General features: G+C 53.8%; 2 protein-coding genes across 2 annotated transcripts; both read right to left on the bottom strand.

Moving 5' to 3' along the window:
* Window positions 1-692: 692 nt before the first annotated feature.
* Window positions 693-5,660, bottom strand: SELENOV (selenoprotein V). Its single transcript, XM_023539842.2, has 5 exons — window positions 4,477-5,660; window positions 2,468-2,492; window positions 2,289-2,342; window positions 2,111-2,185; window positions 693-2,012 (listed from the first exon to the last, which is right to left on the bottom strand). The coding sequence occupies exons 1-5, from the start codon at window positions 5,298-5,300 to the stop codon at window positions 1,935-1,937; spliced, it is 1,056 nt and encodes a 351-aa protein (XP_023395610.2). The 5' UTR covers window positions 5,301-5,660; the 3' UTR covers window positions 693-1,934.
* DLL3 (delta like canonical Notch ligand 3) lies at window positions 5,652-17,990 on the bottom strand. The gene is made up of 9 exons (XM_064293641.1): window positions 14,481-17,990; window positions 14,049-14,330; window positions 13,107-13,164; window positions 10,792-11,034; window positions 9,608-9,825; window positions 8,538-8,760; window positions 7,583-8,174; window positions 7,240-7,324; window positions 5,652-6,902 (listed from the first exon to the last, which is right to left on the bottom strand). Exons 1-9 carry the CDS (start codon window positions 14,547-14,549, stop codon window positions 6,897-6,899), a joined length of 1,776 nt encoding a protein of 591 aa, XP_064149711.1. The 5' UTR covers window positions 14,550-17,990; the 3' UTR covers window positions 5,652-6,896.
* Between the last annotated feature and the right edge of the window lie 1,126 nt (window positions 17,991-19,116).

The following is a 19,116-nucleotide window of genomic DNA, read 5'->3' as shown; positions in this document are numbered from 1 at the left end:
TGGGAGGATAGAGAGAGAGGGAAGCCGGCAAAATTGTCAAGAAAGGAGAGACTGAAAGGGCTGAGTCAAGAGGGGGAGAGCAAGTGGGAGTAAGGAGTGAGATGTATGTAAACTTATATGTGACAACTGATTGGATTTGTAAACGTTCACTTGAAGCTTAATAAAAGTTATAAAAAAAAAAAATCCACTATCAGCAGCAAATAAATTATTGTACGTACACTTTAACACCTAAGAACAACACTGCCACCGGAGCTTCCTGTGACGGTGGATTCCACGTTCTATGTCTGTGCCGTCCAGTCAGTGGCCACGTGTGGCTACTGAGGACTTGAAATGTGGCTACTGTGACTGAAGAACTGTTGTTTTTTTATTTTTATTATTATTTCATTTTAATTAATTTAAATTTAAATAGCAACAATGAAGGAAATACTGCATTGATTAAGGGTAGGGTTGCCCAGCCAATTAATGTAATTACTGTCGATGAGTTGTACACCTGTAAAAAGTTGAATTGGCAAAAGCTGTGTGACAGATACATTTACAACAACCACAAAGAAAGGAAAAAAGTAGCTACTGAGGCTTCTTATGTACAACCAAGCACCTCATGAGATTTGGTTCCTTGGTTTGGAGGTTTAGGGTCATGGTTTCATGGGACATCCTAGTTAATTGGCCTAGTGCTTCTGTTCTACCTCCTAATTCATTGCGTAGTGCCTGTGGTCTTAAAAGCTTGTAATCAGCCATGGAAGGCACAGCAACTGGTCTCTACTCAACCGGAGCCAACAAAGGAAGGAAAAGGAGGAGAACATGGAATGTGTGGCTAACTGCCTCCATGAACAACTGCCTCCTTTGTCACGAGACCAGAAGAACCAGATGGTGCCTGGCTACCATAACTGAATATTTTGATCAAAGATTCTATAGAAGAATCCTGATCAAAAGGGGTAAAATTCAGCACAGTAATCTCATGGAATCCAGATTTCTGGAGCCATGGAGGCTGGATGAGGCCCTGAAACTACTGCCCTAAAATAACTGTTAAACCTTAAACCAAAAATACCCCCTGAAGTCTTCTTAAAACCAAACAATAGTTTAGCTAAACTAGTAAAGAATGTCTGCCTTGAGCATTATGCTCTTTTAAGATCTATCTATATGGAATCAAATTGACAACAGCAACTCAAAAGGTTAGATAGGAACCTTAGGGGGCACTGAGTTTATGTTAACGGGGGAAGAACAACTAGGAAAAGAGGTTGAGAACAGTGGCACAACTCAAAGAATGTAATCAATGTCACGGAATTGTACATGTAGAAACTTGAATTGGTGTATGTTTTTGCTATGTATATTCTCAACTACAGCTAATTTTTAAAAATTTTAAATAGCCACAGGCTGTTCTGAGATAGTATAAACTTTAAAAGCTCTTCTGAGAGGAAAAAGTTATAATCAACATACCAGTGTACTGCTTACTACCTTATTACCTACTCTGTGCCAAATACTGTTTATTACCCTATTACCTACTCTGTGACAAGTATTGGTTATTACCTTATCACCTACTCTGGGCTGACTACTGTTTATTACCTTATTACCTACTCTGTGCTGAGTATTGTTTATTACCTTATCACCTACTCTGTGCCAAGTACTGTTTATTACCCTATTACCTACTCTGTGCTGAGTACTGTTTATTACCTTCTTACCTTACACGAGCCGTCTCATCAAATCATCTCAACAACCCCATTGTATAGATGAGGAAACTGAGTCTCAGAAAAGGGTGTAGGTGATTTCTCCCCAGTTATAATAGTGAGGGTTGGCTGTGCTAGGATTGAAACTAGGAGTCTATGACTCCAGGATAGTATCCTATCCCCCTTTCCCCACACCTGCCCCCATCCCAGCCTCCACCCCTCTCACCATGGCCCTGGCAAGCCCTCACCTCACCTCCAGCTGGCCAGTGCCTGCTACTCTTTCTTGATCGTCTCATTGATACTGTTCACAATTTTCTGCAGCCTGGTATCATCCACAAAACCATCACCTTTCTGGGCACAGAGGGCAAGAGTAGAGACATGTCTACCCGATCCCCCCCGAGCCCCAGCCCCACTCCCCTTCCCTGTCTGGGACCCTTGCTCAGAATCACCTTCTTCGAATGGACCAGTTTCCCGTCCACAAACACTTCAAATTCCCCCGTAGCCTGGGAAGAAATGTCCTCCTCCTGGGAATGGAAGGTTGGGGGCTGGGCAAGGCCCCCTTTTCCCCCTACTTGGGGGTCTCCAAGCTCTGACCACCCCCAACCCCCGGGCTACCAGCACACTTACAAAGATTAGACGATTTGGAAATTGCTGCTCCAGACTCTTTCTCAGTAGAATGTACTGTGGAGAGATGAGGTGGGGTCATGGGGTCATGAGGTCACAGGATAGGGGAAATAAGAACTCCTCCCAGGCTTCATACCTTCATACCCCACACTCCCCCCATTCCCAAAGCCAAAACTACTCACCCGAAGGCCGTAGCTTCAGAGGCCACTGGAGGCAGAGGGCAAGAGGAATGTGGCAGAGAGAGTGAAGGGAAGACACAAGACACAAGTCAGGGCCCTCCGGTGGCTCCATCTCACTCAGGGCAAAACCACAGTCCTCCTGTGACCCACAAGGCCCCACATAATCGCCCCATTACCTCCCTGTACTCACCACCTCCCACTCTCCACCTGGCTCACCCTGCTCCAGCCACAGGGACCTCCTAGGTTTTCTTCCAACACTCCAGGCACTTCTGCCTCAGGGCCTTTGCACTGGCTGTTCTCTCTGCTGATTACCCTTCCCCCAGTCTCCACACAGCTCCTTCCCTCCCCACCTTTGCTCAGGGAGGCCTTTCCTGACCACCCTAGCTAGAATCGTAAACTCCCAAGATGCCTTTTGTCCATAGCACTGATTACCTCCCAATATACTAGATAATTCACAATTTGTCTTCTTTATTGCTTTTGTTTGTTTGGTTTTTTATTGTGACTTAGGTGACTGTTTACATAACAAATTAGTTTCTCATTAAACAGTTAATACACAAATTGTTTTGTGACATTGGTTACAATCCCTGCAATGTGTCAGCACTCTCCCCCATTCCACCTGGGTTCCCTATGTCCATTTGTACAGTTTTCCTGTCCCTTTCGGCCTTCTCGTCTTTGCTTGTGGGCTGGTGTGCCCATTAGTCTTGCATACATGATTGAACTACAACGTAAGTTCCTCACGTGTGTTACTGTTGGCCCTATAGACCTGTCTAATCTTTGGCTGAAGGGTGAACCTCAGGAGTGACTTCAGTACTGAGTTAAAAGGGCAGCCTCGGGTCATTATCATTTTTTGCCTGCCCTCTAAACCAGAACGTCAGCACCACAAACAAGGGCAGGGATCTTTGTCTTTTTCACTGCCGGGTCCCCGGTGCCTGGCACATGGTAGGTGTGTCCAATGAACTAACTAATGAATTCATGGAGACAGAGAAAGAGATAGAAAGAAAGGAGGAGCTGGGCAGAAAAAGAGAGAAGGGGAGATGAGCAGACGGAGACACACACACAGCCTGGGGAAATGATGACTCGGAGTGAGTTGGGGAGAGACAGCGAGAGCTGGTGAGATGGGCTGGGCAGAGACGGAAGAGAGACAGGGTGAGACAGGGAGAGAGGCAGGCTGCAGAGAGCCTTCAATTAATTCAGCCCTGAGTCCCAGGGAGGTCAAGGAAGGTTGGTGTTACCGTTGTTGCTGTCGTTGACACAACCCAAGGCTCAGGTCCAGGGCGGCAAATGAGGACAGCACTCAGCCTCCCGCCGTCTTTGCCCTTGCTGCTTTGACCACCTTCCCCCCAGCTCTTCATTTAGCAGCCCCTTCCCATCACTGAGGGAGCAGCTCAAGTGCCATCTCCTCAGAAAGGCCATCCCTGATGCCCAGTTGGAAGCCCCCTCGTCCTCCCACAGAGCACCCATCTGCATTCACACTAACACCTGCTGACTTTGTGCCCTGGGGCTTCCCCTCCGGAGAGGTGCATTCAGATGTGTTCAACCAACACAGGTCTGAATGAATGAATGAATCTATAAAAGTGAACAAATGAAGTTCAGAGCCAAGAATCACACCGCTGGAGCATGGCAGGGATTTGAACCCAGGTCTCTGGAACCTCACAGAGAATGAGAAGGAAAGCCAAGTTTCCTACCTGGGAATTAGGACCCTCCCCTCACCCTGTGGAACTCTGGCGGCGGTTGTTAAGAGCTCGGCTGTTAACCAAAAGGTCGGCAGGTCGAGTCCACCAGTCGCTCCTTGAAAACCCTATGGGGCAGTTCTACTCTGTCGTATAGGGTCACTATGAATCGGAACCTCGACGGCAACGGGTTTTTTTGTTTACTCGTTTGTTTTGATTTTTTTGGTTTGTTCCTCACCCTACCCCAGACCCGAACTTCCAGGTCCCCAGTGCCCCTGCACCCAGCCCATCCAGCCCTTTCCCCAGGGGAGGAAGGCAGTTGTGGGTGGGGCCAGCCCTCACCAGTAGACCACTCGAATAATGACTCTGTCGTCCATTTCGAAGTTCTCACTGGTGGAGGCAAGTGTGTTGTTAGAAACCGGTAAGGTGGCTGACAGCTTGGTCCCCAGAATGGGCCCTGGGATAGGCCTGGGGGTGGAATCTGTCAGCTTGGAGGCCTGTGTGTCTACGGTCGGGATGGCCCCGAAGGCGGACCCCAGTATCTCAGTGGCCGATGGAGTGAGCGGCGGATGGGGACCCTCGGTGAGCTCAGACAGGCTGGTGACTGATGGGACGGCCTTCAGACTCGACGACCGCGCAGGATCCTTATCAGGCGACAAAGTTGGCTCCGGAGCCGGCTCTGGGGGTGAATCCAACAGCAGGGCCGGGGTCGGGAAGGAGGCCGGGGCCGGAAGCTCAGCGGGAATCTGGGCTGGAGTGGCAGCCTGGACCAGAGGGGGGGCCCGGACCGGAGGCAAAGCCCGGACCGGAGCCGGAGCCCGGACTGGAGTCGGGGTCCGGACCGGATTCGAGGCCCGGACCGGAGTCGCCGCCCGGACCAGGGTAGGGACCTGGGCCGGGGTCGGGATCCGGGCCGGGTTCGGGACCTGGGCCGGGGTCGGGGTCCGGGCCGGGTTCGGGACCTGGGCCGGGGTCGGGGTCCGGGCCGGGTTCGGGACCTGGGCCGGGGTCGGGGTCCGGACGGGGGTCGGGGTCCGGACTGGGGTCGGGGCCCGGACAGGGGTTGGGGTCCTGACTGGGGTCGAGGCCCGGACCGGAGTGGAGGCCCGGACCGGGGTAGAGGTCCTGACTGAGGAAGGGGCTGGGGCCCGAGTCTGGTTGTTCATGGAGGGGCCAGTGGGGGCCGGGGTAGCCCGGGTTGGGATTCCCGCCCCGCCCTCCCCCCGGGACAGGGAGCACACACCCGCACAGAGTTCTGAAATGGAACGTGACCACAGGGGGCACTGTTACACCGCGTTCACTCGGAGCGGAGAGTCGAGGGGTGAGACCAGACCCCTGGATCTTGCCTAATAACTCCCGCTACTTAACGGCCACTACCAGGGTAGGAAGCACCCATATTGCCCCAGTGTTTCCCCCAGCCCTTGTTAACCTTCTTGTACCCTGAATGTTTCTTGACTGTCTGGTCCTGTGCTGGATGATTCTGGGACAAAGAGGTATCAGAAAATCCCTGGTTCCTGCCCTCACCAGGCTCCCTAGTCGGGGAGACACACCCCTCACCAAACAGTGATAGTCCAGGGGGTCAGGGCCAGGATGGGGGTAGGTGCTGGCAGTCGGGTCTGGATTGGGAGGGGGGCAAGTATTGGGCTGTGGGAGACCAGAGGAGACACTAGACTCAGTCTGTGGCAATCAAAGAGGGCTTCCTAAAAGAGGCGACAACGGAGAGAGCTGGAAAATAAGAGCAATAGCAACAACAGAGAAGCTACATTTATATAGCTTGAAGTGCTATACACTTGCCCACAATAGTAAGTAGAAGAGCTGGGATTCAAACTCAAGCTGTCAGGCTCCAGAGTTCTGGCCCATCACCACCCTGACAAGGACTAGAGCAAACTGTGACCTCATCAAGGGCAAGAATTTGGCTGTCTCATGCCCTGCTGTGTCTCCAGCTCCTAGAACAAGACTTGGCACACAGTAGGATCTTAGTAGGTATCTGTGGAGTGAATGAAAGTATCAGGAAAAAAGGCACTTAACTAAGGCGACCTGTAGGCAGAGGAAAAACACTGGCTTGTTGAAAGGGCTGAGAGAGCCTGGGCAGACACACACATACACATACACACACACACACAAACACACAAACTAGTCCCAGGGGAAACAACCAACTGGAGAAGGACACCGAGTCACAGAATTCAGCCCTGTCTGAGGCTACACCTACTATAGGGTTTTCCTTTTTATTCTTTTTTTACTTCAACTAGTATTTTTCTTCCTTCCACAACAAAGTCCTATCTATGATTCTTGCTAGGAAACCCTGGTGGTGTAGTGGTTAAGAGTTTGGCTGCTAACCAAAAGCTAGGTAGTTCAAATCCACTAAGGGCTCCTTGGAAACCCTATGGGGCAGCTCTACTCTGTCTTACAGGGTGGCTGAGTCGGAATCGACTCCACGGCAACGGGCTTGTTTATTTTTTGTTTTTTAATGACTCTTCTAAAGCACAGAATTTCTCCCCTTAACCCCACACTAAGTACAAAGCGATCAGAGGGACGAGTCAAAGTTGGTCAAAACAGGAGCATTTATAGATGCCTCTGAAGAGATGGGGAGAGAAAAATAATAGGATATAAATAGCCATTATGTACAATTTCCAACGGTAAAGTTCTCCCAGCTACCCCTTCCAACGTGAACTCCAAAGTGTCTGGGGCAGAGATTTGGCACCACCAACTAAATACAAAAATATCCAAGATCTGTCTCCAAGAGATGATGGCGAAGAGGCAGGTCAGGCCTAGAAACAAGATGAGTAGGAGGTATTAGAAAGGGCTGCCCTCAGCCTCTTCTCCCTCTCCCCAGTAAGAGGAAATCAAGTAAGGGGTTTTGGCTGAGGAACCCCACCGTAACCTCTCGAAGCCATAGGTCTTCAAAACAGAAGCTGGCCAACAGCTCAGAACGACAGCAAGAGGGATGTAGGACAGACTTATATTAAGTCAGAACTGGAAATTGGGCTTAAGCACCTTCCAGAGGTTCCCATTTTACACAGAGAAAAGGAGGTTTAGAGATAAAGCAGAGGATGCCTCCACCGGGTGTACCCAATGTGCGTAGAGGCGATAGACAGGGACAGCTACCTCCCGAGCATAAATCGAAGGAGCAGATATGACATAAATCGCTCGAGAGTCTCCATCCTCGGGACGACTCCAATCAGCGGACAGACTGCGGGAGAAAATGAAGAAGAAAGAAAGATGCAAATCCCTTAATTCTCGGATCTTGTTTTTCCCACCGACCATCGAGGGGAACCTAAACCCAACCAGGGGAATTGTGGAACGAAACAACCCGAAAAGCCCAAGAGCTCAGGGACAACAGGACTGGACCAATCAGGGAGGTCCGTCGAGGAAGCAGGCCAACTTTCCTATGGAGACTGACGCAAGCAGCCAATGGGACGAGGCATAGGTCTGTGGCCCGGTCCCTCACCTCGGGCCATCCCCGGGGTCCTCTCGTATACGCATGTTGTTCAGAGCATCGGGGAGTGAGTGGGTTGGTGGCTCCGGGGTCCCCGCCAACAGGCGAGACCCAGTATCCCGGCCAGAGCCACGGCGTCGCAAGTGGATCAGCCAGAGCACAGCGCCGGCAAAGCTTGCGGCCACCAACAAGCCCAAAGCTGGCGGCAAAAGGAAGCGCTGCGGATCCCCCTGCCTGGGGCCCGGTGGGGCCGCGTGCGGTGCGCCTGCGCCGTCCTCCGCACCGTCGGGGCGAACCGGGAACTCGCACCGCGCCCCCATGTAGCCGGGCGCGCAGGCGCAGACGAGGCCGGAGAAGTGGGCGTAGCAGCGGCCGCCGTGCGCGCAGGGGCGCGCGGCGCACGGGTCGGCGCGCTCGCGGCAGTCGCGGCCGCCGAAGCCCAGCGCGCAGGAGCAGCGGCGCGCGCCACCGCCCTCCAGGCACGTGCCGCCGTTAGCGCAGGCGCGCCCGGCGCAGTCATCCAGGTCGTGCTCGCAGCGTGGGCCCGCGAAGCCCGCACGGCAGCGGCAGCGCAGGGCATAGCCCAGGTCCAGGCAGAGCCCGCCTGCGAGGAGAGGGGGCGTCAGGGGGAGCCGCCCGGGAAGGGAGCACCCCGGAGCGCTCAGAGCTCTTCTGTTTCCCGGGCTTGTAATCCCTTTCTCTAATGACCAACCGCTATAGCTGTCTAGCAAGGGCTGGCCTCCTGGAGTTTGCCCAGTGCCTGTATGTACCTGCAAAGCCAGCCCGCTTCCTTTTCTACCTGGTGGCATCATGGGTTAGCTCAGCCTTCCCTCTTTGGCTCTCTGCGTGTCTTTTTTTCTCGGCTTCGACCACACGTTAACAGTTCGGGAACTACGTGTGGTCCTCTTGCTCACTGCGGGGGCCCCACCCCTCCCCACCCCGCACGGATCCGGCCTCGCCGCCTCACCATTCCGGCACGGCTGCAGGCTGCACCGGTCTACCCTCTTCTCGCAGTTGGAGCCCTGGAAGCCGGGCGGGCAGTGGCAGACGTAGGCAGAGTCGGGGTCTGCGCCCCCCACACACAAGCCGCCATTGAAGCAGGGTCCATCCGCGCATGTCACCCCGCTCACCTCACACCGAAGCCCGTAGAACCCACGGGGGCAGGCGCACTCGAAGGAACCTGGTGTTTCCTGGGCAGGGGCAAGAAGGCTTGGGGCGGGCCGTCTCCTTGGAGCAAAATCCCATGCCCCTCAGGGTCTTGACTATGGAGTCGGCTGCTTTTCTAGTCTCAGCCCTCAGCATGCAGGCGTCTTCTCTGGGAAGCCCTCCCCAGACAACCCCTTGCTCCCTTCCATGCTTCTGCGTCTACCCATGTAACCCCACAAAGAGGCCCAGAGGCATCCAGTCCCCACCTATACACCTTTGCCTACCACCTGCTGCCTGTCTGGTCTGCCCTCCCGATTCCTCCTCATAGCTTTCTTCCGATCTCTCCTGCCCCCACAACTTGAACCCTGAGTGTGTCTCACTGTCCCATGGTGGCAGTGTCCAGGTGGCCCACGCTGGGTTCTCCCTTATCCCAATACACACTGGGCTCATCCCACCTCCATGCTTTGGCTCACTCGTCTACCCATTCACTTGGTACCTCCCTCAGCCAAGTGGTACTTCAAAAGCCCCACCCCTGTGCCCGCCTCCTCCAGAAAGCCTCTTCTCAAGTTCCGCCCCTCCCCCCAGGTCCCAAATCCCCATCCCACCTGGCCCCACCACCCCCTACCTTGGGCCCTAAGTTGTTCTCTATGCTCATCATTCCCACTCCACACCTTTAGGTACTGCCCGCCAGGTCTGCCCTCCCCCGTCCCAGCCCCATCACCTAGTCCAACTTCAAGGCCCTAGATGCAGGCTGGACACCCCCAGGAAGCCCTCCCTAACGGCTACCCCTGGCTCTCCACCCTAGCTGGTGTCACATGGAGCCCCAGAGGGATGTGGAAACTCCCAGGGTAAAGTAGGGAGCAGGATGAGGTGGGGGTGGGTGGTACTGACACTACAGCTGCCCCCGTTGGCACACGGGTTCCCGTCACAGGGCCCAGGCCCGGGTATGAGGCACCCAGCTGTGGCAGAGGATGGGCCCCTGGGGCTGAGGCAGCTGCTGGTGGAGACTGGGACTGTGCAGAGGGGCCCAGCCCATCCCTCCAGGCATTGACATTCATTGGGTTGCTCACAGAAGCCATGCTCCGGGCTGCAGCCTGCTCGACATGCCACTGTGAGGGACAGAGAGACAGAAGGAAGTGGAACATAGGTGGTGGGGAAGGCCAGGGTCGGGGGGATGGGGGCCGCAGAGAGGTTTCTGAGTGCTTTCCACATACCACCTTGTTTCATCCTGTGACAACCCTCTGGACTAGATGGCATTGTGAGCCCCAGATTACAGACAGGGAAACTGAGGCCCAGAGTGGTGAGATGACTCGCCCAGCTAGGAGGTGGGGGATCAAGGATTTGAACCCGGCCATCGGGTTTCAGAGTCTGTGCTCTTGGAAGGAGGATGGGGAGGGGACTCCCAGGCCTGGGCTTGCAGAGAGGAAAATGAGCAGAGGGATTTACGACTGGGAGGGCCCCTGCCCCTTCAGGGAGATGGGAGGGACTGGCTTAGTCTGGGAGTCCCTAGGGGTCTCAGTGGGGCTCTGAAACTTGGGGAGAGATCTGAGAGGACTCAGGGTTAGTTGGGGGTTCCCAGGCTTTAAAAAGCAAGGGGATCTGGCCTGCAACAGCAGGCAGGGAGGAGAAAGGATCCCTTGGGAAATCTAAGAAGAGTTTCTGAACTTCTAGGTAGAGGTAAGGAGACCCCAGAATTAGAAGAGCTGTGGGTGTCCTCACATTTAGAAGGGGTGTGGGTATAGGAAATGGATGTAGGAGTCCTATTTGAGGCTGACAAGTTCTGGGAAGAAGGAATGCGCTTGGGGTACCCAGGCAGGGCTAGTGAGAGATCTAGGGTCCATAGTTTCCCCGAAGGTGGTAGGTGGAAGCTGGATGGGAGGCTGGGTACATGGGCAGGGATCGGCGGGCGTCGTCACTACCTTGGAGAGGGGTGTCTGGAGTATCTGGGAGGATCCTGGGGTCCCCAGTTACCTGAAGAGGGTAGCTGGGTTGTGAGAGGGGACAAGGGGGCATGACGGTAACTAAGGAGGGACGGGGTCCGGGTGGGTTGGGGCGGGGTTGAAGGTGGGACCCACGTGGTGCCGCGCAGTCCTCCTCCATGGGAGCGCATGGGCGCTGTCCCGGGCCGCACCGCGAGGGGGCGCTGCGCGAACGGCAGAGGCGCGTGCACGCGGCCCCGACGGCGGGAGGCTCGCAGCGCGCGCGGTACGAGAAGCGCAGCTCCCAGCCGCCTGCGCGCTGCACGTCCCTGGCCCACGGGCTCCCAGCCTCCAGGCGCCACCGTCCGGCCACGCGCGACAGCAAGCTCCAGGCTGCTCCTGCAGGGACGGGGGAGAGGCGCTAGAAGGGGTCTGATCGGACCGCAGCAGCACTCAGGTCTCCGGATAGAGACTGACCGCGCTGGCTTGACTCTGGGATCCCATTAACCAAAAACCACACCCATTGCCCTCGAGTGGATTCCAACTCCTAGCGACCCTATAGCGACCCTATAGCAGGCCAAAACAACCTTTATCCAGCCTTGAGGTCCTTTGGCACCGCGATAGTCGAGGTTGTGGCTTGGTATCTCTCTTCCCCCATCTCTGCTTGCTAGCTTGCATTTAACCTCTTTTATATCCCAAAAGAGATTGACTCAAGATACACCTTACCCAATTAACAAGGCTATAACTGTCGGGGACTTTTAATATCACGATCCCAACTAGCTCCCCACGACCGCGTTGGCAGTAGTTTCCCCACAAAAGCTGTATTGTTAGTTGCCTTCAAGTCGATTCTGACTCTGGCGACCCCACGTGTGCCCCACAGGGTTCTCAAGGCTATGACCTTTCAGAAGCAGATCGCCGGGCCTGTCTTTGGAGGTGCCTCTGGGTGGGTTTGTACCGCCAACCTTTGAACTAGTAGTTGAGTGCTTCACCTTTTGCACCACCCAGGGACTCCTATAAAAGGAGTGATGCCCCATATTTTGCCCCCAAATCCTTTAGATAGTAAAGCAATTGCCTGGCTATAAATTACCCCCTACAGCACTGTGTGACATTTGATATCTCCATATGGCCAAGGGACAAAAGCAGGTCGCCCCCAGATTGTGCCTCAGAATCTTTCTATATCAAAACAGTGACAGAGATCCCAATTAGTAGGCCATAAATTACTCATATTGCACCTGAGACCTTGGAATACCAGGAGAGTGACAGTCCTCCCCCCATAATAGCTGTTACACCCTATTATGGATTGCAGTGTGCCCCCCCCCCAAATATGTGTTGCAAATCCTAACCTCTATGCCTGTGGTTATAATCCCATTTGGGAATGGGTTTGTTATGTTAATGAGGCAGAATTAGTGTAGGGTAGATTTTGAGTCAATCTCTTTTGAGATATAAAAGAGATTAAATGCAAGCTAGCAAGCAGAGACGGGGGAAGAGAGATACCAGGCCACATGAAGATCGCCCAGGAGCAGAAGCTCAAAGACACGAGGACCCTCCTCCAGAGCCAACAGAGAGAGAAAGCCTTCCCCTAGAGTCAGCACCTTGAATTCAGATTTCTAGCTTCCTAAACGATGAGAAAATAAATTTCTGTTTGTTAAAGCCACTTGTGGAATTTAAGCATTTGGCTGCTAACCAAAAGGTCAGCAGTTTGAGTCCACCAGCCACTCCTTGAAAATCCTATGGGGCACCTCGACTCTGTTCTAAAGGGCCGCTGTGAGCTGGAATTGACTGGACAGCACTGGGGGTTTGTTTGGTTGGTGTAGACGACTACGACGCCCAACACTGGGCTGCAGGAGCGTTCTACGTCAAAATGCCAACAGAGCCCCCACCGCTCGTGAGTTGCTGTGGGGTCTGTCCTGACTCAGGACAACCTTATATATAACAGAATGAAACATTGCTGGTCCTGCGCCACCTTCAAAATCACACAGCACCAGAGCTCCCGCCAAAGAAGGCTAAGAGCACCCCACATCCCTCCCCAAAACCTTCACTCAAAATTCTTCCTGGAAAGCCTACAACATCCCATAGAGCTCATGGGACCTCTGTATGGATGTGGTGCCACAGCCTCCCGTAAAAGAACCAGTAGTAACTCACATTGCACGTTGGTTCTCAAAATCATGATGGTGACAGAGCCCACCAGAGCAGGGCTGTGAAATGCTATCTTGCTCCAGTGGCTTCAATTCCAAGACAGAGAGCTTCCCCCTGCTACCCAGGGCCAGGCCTATGGACTCCCACACCCAGCGCCAAAACATTTCTGTGTTGAGACGCCCTGACCCTGGAGCTGTCAACACCCAGCGCCATGCTCCAGGGGCTGTGATGACACCCCAGAACCAGGGATCCTGTGAAGGCCCCACTCTGCGTGCCCTTGGGGCCACAGACAGCACCAGGTCACTACCCTGGACCTCACATCAGACCCCACTCACCTGCAATCTCCTCTCCTAGTTCTTCTTTCCAGATTTCAATGATGAGAGAAAAGGTACCCTGGTTAGGTTGGGGGAGGAGGAAAGGAAGGAATAAAAGACGTTGATCAAGGCAAGGACTCAGTGAAGACCAGAGTACAGGGGTGAAGGGTGATGGTCAACTCTGGGCATCAGGCAGGCAAGGGACAATTCCTAGAGGTACTGGCCCAGGGAAGGAATGGAATTTTGAGCACTTACTATGTGCTCAGTATGTACTCAGTCTCACTTTATTCAAGACATCTGGTTGAATTCCTCACAAGCGAACCTAGTGAGGTGCCTTGATAATCCCATTTTACAGATGAGGAAACTGAGGCTGGGTCTAGAATTCAAATACAGGTCTGTTCACCTTTGTACTTTTGGGGTTGTGGGAATGGGAAACACGATTTCGGAGGTGAAGGAGTTAGGAATAAGGGCCCCAAATGGAAGAACCGAGGGAGGATAAAGTGAGATTGGGGGTCTCCAAGACAGGATGGGAGGGTTCCTAGGTGCAAGGGAATTTGGGGATAAAGATGAGGGTTCCAGTATTTAGGGCTTCCCAAAGAACAGATGCTCCTTGGAAACCCTATGGGGGCACTCCACTCTATCCTAAATGGTCCTGGTTGGTAGAAATCGACTGGACGCCAATGAGTAGTAAAGAGCAGACAGCCTTCTGTGAATTTAGGGTTTCCAGAGGGTGGGCTTGGAGTTCTGGGAATTTAGAGTCCTCAGCATGCAGGGTGGGTCAGAACATTTGGGTCTCCAGTAAGTAGGGTTTAGGGGTCTGGGAATGTGGAATTTCACATGGTAGAGTTACTGGTCTGGGAATTTGGTGTCCCAAGGGGGACACTGGGATCTTAGAAGTTGGGGGGTGGATTTGGGTGGAAGGTTAGGCCCCTAACACCGGGGGTGCCCTGGAATGGGTCTCACCGTCCAGGCCTCACGGAAGGGCACGCGCATGAGGCGGTCGGGCAGCTGCAGGTCAGACGTGGGCGCTCCGGGCTGCCCGGTGTAGACGGGTCCGCGCGCGCTCAGCGCCGTGCCCAGGGCGCACTGGGACTCGGCGGCCTCCTCGGAGACCCCCGGCTTCAGGCAAACCCGGAAGAAGAGGCGACAAGGACCCCGGGCGCTGCACGGCGACCGCGGGGCCCCGGGGCCAGGGCCCGGCCTGAAAGAGTGGATCTGCAGTTCGAAGACGCCGGCCGGCTGTGCCTGGGGCGGAAAGGGCCACGAGGTGAGAGGCCTTTGGGGACGCAGGCGTCCAGTCCGCCCCGCGCCCCTTCCCCAGGGCCCTCGGGTCGTCTCCCCACACACGCACCTCGCAACCCTCCCTTCCCACTTCATCTCCCGCGGGTCTCTGACCTGGGGGAGGAAAAAAAGCGCCAGGAGCATGGTCCGGGATAGGAGCGGGGGCTTCCGCAGGGCCACCATGGCCTTTCGGGGGTCTCGAGAGTCGCAGCTGCTGGCTCTGGAGCCTTATATCCGAGGGGACGGCCCCGCCCCTCTGGGCAGCCGCCGGTCTCCGGGGGACTCGAGGGGAGGGGGCTCTCCGGGGGACTCGAGGTCTGAGCAGGAGCAGCTGTGAGATTCTGTGTGGTCGTGGGCACGGGCCACGTAGTGAGTGTATGATTCTGTGAGGGTGTGCGGTTGTGGGCGCCACCTTGTGTGTGGCTGGTTGGGGGGAGATGGTGGTTAAGCCTGTGTGTGAGATTGTTACTGATCTCAAGATTCTGTGTGTGTGTGTGTGGTGGGAGCGAGAGCTGCTGGGGGGTGGGGGTCTGTGCGTGACTTCGTGATTGTGTCTACCTGAGATTGTGTGAATCCAGGCATGCTCGTGTGGTGAAGCCTGCTACCGAGGTTGTGAATAATTCTAAACTCTGTGTGTGTGTGTGTGTGTGTGTGTGTATGTCCGTGTCCACCTCCATGGGAAGCCAGGGATGTACAAGATTTCCTGATGTGACATTCTGAGGTTCTGTAGCTGTGTGGATGCTTCCCTGGGCATGCCTGTGAGGCCTGGGCAGCTGTGTTAGTAGTATGAACCTGTAACTTAGTGGTCTGTGCAGGTGCCTCTAGGTGGCTGTGTGTGTTTGTGTATGGGAGGGGCAGCGCGAGGTTGTGACTGAGGGGTGTGTGTGATGGAGCCTGGGTGTGTATTTACTGTGGGGGACATGGTGAGAAGTCCATAGGTGTAGCCCTGTGTGGCTACCATGAAGATGGGGGGTTCTTTGTGGACCCATGTGTGTGCTTCTGTGCTCCCCCCCTCCCCCAAGACAAACCCACATCACGGAAGCACCAGACGCCAGGGCAGAGGAGCCCCCGCCTCAGAAGGGGCTCCCAGCTGTATGTAAATGTCGCCATCTGCCGGGCGGCCGCCCCCGCCCCCTCCGGGTCGCAGCTGGCTGCCCGTTTGGCCTCCGGAAGGTGTGAGGAGCAAACGGGCAGGAAACTCCGTCCTCACATACCAAGGGGAGGCTCCCCGCCCCGGGACGAACGAAGGGGGCACCCCTAGACCCTCCAGAAGCCCCTTAGTATTCCAGGGCCTCCGCGAGGAAATCCAGTTAGCAGCAGGTGTTCCGGCCCGGTCATAATCACTTACTCCGTGCCGGGCGCTGGGCACGGCCCTTTAGAGGAAGTAAAGCCATTCATTTCCAGAATTAAAAACACTTTAATACTTAGAAGCTAGTGATTATAGGGAAAGAATATAGGTCCAACTTACAGACATTTTTTCTTTTGGAGGAGTAAGATAGGATGACCCCTAATGCCCGTCCAGCAGAGACATACACAGGTGCTCAGTAATGTTCGAATTAAAGAGACCAGGGGCGTACAACAACCTAGAGTTTTCTCTTAATCCTGAGGACACCAGAGTCTTGGCAGGTTTTATGCAGGGGAGGCCATTGTTGTGTGGTGCAGAAAACCCCACACTCCTTTGCACAAACCCTCCCTCTACTTGTTACTCTTCCCATTCATTTGTCTAATTCCCTCTTGTTCACCATTCAAGCATCACCTCCTCCAGGGAGCCCTCCCTAACACCTCCCAAGGGGCCTGGGCAGCTCCTCTGAGCTCTCATCACCCCCAGTACTTCTCCCATCCGGGGGCCCAACCCCTCTGTCTGTACTTCCCCATCCAGGCCCTGATCACTCTATGGGCTCCTTCTAAAGCACAAACCTGAGTATGGCTCCCTGCATGGATTTCCAGGGCTCTTCAGGGTCCTCAAAATATACTCCAACCTTCCAAAAGCTCCTCCCCTACCCCACCTTCCCACCCCCCAGCTGACTCAGGTTATGTGGTCTCCAAAGGTAGTCAGATCTCATGGACAAAATTACTGGAAGGTGAATGGGGGCCCACACCAGGTTAGGTGCCAGAATGAGCACCCCACCACAAGAAAACAGTCAAAAACAATGTGGGCAGTCATCAGAACCAGCTGGGGGAAGTCCTGGCAAGCCCTGCCCTGGATGGCAGCTTCAGAGGGTATCCAGGTGGGAGAGGTCTCAAAATCATTAAAGAAAAACAGCAAGAGCCAACCTTTCCTGAGTGTTTGTGCCAGGCCTGAAGGTGCTTCACAAGGATGCTCATTTCTGGGTGTGATGTGTACCTTAAGGGATTGCCAAACACCCTCTGTAGAGCTCTGGTGGTGTGGTGGTTAAGAGCCTGGCTGCTAACCAAAAGGCTGGCAGTTCAAATCCACCAGCTGCTCCTTGGAAATCCAATGATGGAGTGCTACTCTGTCCTGTAGGGTCATTACCCCCAAACCCAGTGCTGTGGAGTCGATTCTGACTCATAGCGACCCTATAGGACAGAGTAGAACTGCCCCACGGAGTTTCCAAGGAGTGCCTGGCAGATTCGAACTGCCGACCTTTTGGTTAGCAGCTGTAGCACTTAACCACTGCACCACCATTATGAGTTGGAAATCCACCCAACAGCAATGGGTTTGGTTTTCTGTAGCTATATGCCCACAGGTCCTCAAGACAAAACGGGATTTGACCGTCAAGTGTCAGCCACCACATACCCATTTATGAACTCATTTAGTAATACAGCCGCCCTTGGAAATGCGCCCCTACCCATGACCCCCACTGGAGTCCTGCCCATCACCTCCGGCCTCTCCTCACCATCTCTCACCCCTCAATACAGAAATGTCCCTTCTCTGCTTAGGACACCCCTGTGGCTCCATCTCACACCAAGTAAAAGGCAAAGTCCTCACTGTCGCCTGTGACACCCCACACGACCTGTTTCTCTCTGCCTCCACTCCTGCCATGACCCTCCTCACCCACCTGCTCTGGCCACACGGGCCTCCTTGCCATTCCTTGAACAACCAAGCCCTTGGCTCCCTCAGGGCTGTGCATGGGTTGTTCCCATCACCTAGAACGCTCCTTCATTCCACAAATATTTAAGACGGGCCTAGTAACCACCAGGAATCCCTGGTGGCACAGTGGTTAAGAGCTACGGCTGCTACCAACAGGTCAGCAGTTCACATCCACCAGTCACGCCTTGGAAACCGTGCGGGCAGTTCTACTCCGTCCTATAGGGGTCGCTCTGAGTCGGGATAGACTCAACAGCAACAGGTTTGGTTTAGTAACCACCAGGCACCGACAAGCAAAACAAGACTCTCTGCCCTCCTGGCACTTTCACGGAAGGAAGGCAGAGAGAATAAATGAAAATGTGTATGCCAGGTGGTGGTGAGCATATTGCAGAATAAACCAGAGTGAAGAGGGATGGAGTATATTGGGAGGAAGATTATAATATTCAACAGGGTGGTCAGGGGAGCCCAGACCTAAAGGCAGGGAGGAAGCCAGATGGATACCTGAGGAAAACGTTCCCCGCAGAGCAATCAGCCAGTGCCATGGCCACACGCACAGATCACCAGGCCCCAGACCTGCTCAAGGTCAGGGACGAGCCCTTTCCCACGCCCAGGGCTGGAGGGCAGGAAGCAAATTTTCATTCTTTGTAGACACTTGTGAGCCTTTTAGAAAACCTAGAGTTCAGAGATTCATTGTGGCCCACGGTTTGAAATAAATTTTAATTAGTATAGCAAACAGCTATTGATCCACAATCAACACCCACGGAACCAGCACTCAAGAAATCAATGGACACATTGCCTTGGGCAAATTTGTTGCAAAAGACCTCTTTGAAGTATGAAAAAGCAAAGATATCTCTTTGAGGACTAAGGTGTGCCGGACCCAAGCCATGGTGTTTTCAATCACCTCATATGCATGTGAAAACTGGACAATGAATAAGGAAGACTGAAGAGCTGATACCTGTGAATACTGAACATACCCTTGGGCTGCCAGAAGAAGGAACAGAACAAATCTGTCTGGGAAAAAGTACAGCCAGAATGCTCATTAGAAGCCAAGGATGGCGAAACTATGTCTCACATACTTTGGGCATGTTATCAGGAGGAATCAGTACCTGGAGAAGGACATCATGCTTGGTCAAGTACAGGGTCATCAAAAAAGAGGAAGACCCTCAACGAGGTGGACTGACACAGTGGCTCCAACAATGGGGTCAAGCATAACGACTGTGAGCATGGCCCAGGACCGGGCACTGCTTCGTTCTGTTGTACACAGGGTCACTATGAGTCAGAACTGACTCTACGGCACCTAACACCAACATAGAGTAGAGAAGGTATTTTTAAAAAATATTTAACTGGTACTAGCACTGGATGGCAGCTGGGACAGCAAAGGGGGAAGGACTTGGGTAGAAGGTGATTCAAGTCCAACTGGTACAGGATATTTCAATCTGTAGGTAACCAGTATGGCCGGTAACAAGTCCCCGTTAATACAGACAGACAGGCGGGCAGACAGAGATGATGGATTTAGTCTGGATGTGGATTATCCTATTTACTCCTCTCAAGTACTCTACTAAGATAAGTACTGTTACACCCCCATTTTAGAGATGAGGAAACTGAGGCAGAAGGTACGTGCCTTGCCTAAGGTTCACACAGCTACCACTGGAAAGCCTTACATGGAAGCATCCCGCCAAACCCTAAAGCCTACCCTATGAA

The sequence above is a fragment of the Loxodonta africana genome, chromosome 11 (assembly GCF_030014295.1).
Source record: "Loxodonta africana isolate mLoxAfr1 chromosome 11, mLoxAfr1.hap2, whole genome shotgun sequence".
Taxonomy (NCBI): Eukaryota; Metazoa; Chordata; class Mammalia; order Proboscidea; family Elephantidae; genus Loxodonta; species Loxodonta africana.
Note: the sequence above shows the minus strand (reverse complement) of the source record. Positions and strands in the feature narration are given on the sequence as shown.

Coding starts and splice junctions, on each gene's coding strand:
- DLL3 (XM_064293641.1), bottom strand. CDS start 14,549: ATGGTGGCCCTGCGGAAGCCCCCGCTCCTATCCCGGACCATGCTCCTG. Junction 8,761..9,607: donor CCAACGGGGGCAGCTGTAGT/GTCAGTACCACC, acceptor GCCCCTGCCCAG/GAAACACCAGGTTCCTTCGA. Junction 7,325..7,582: donor GACCCCGGGGATGGCCCGAG/GTGAGGGACCGG, acceptor TTTCTCCCGCAG/TCTGTCCGCTGATTGGAGTC.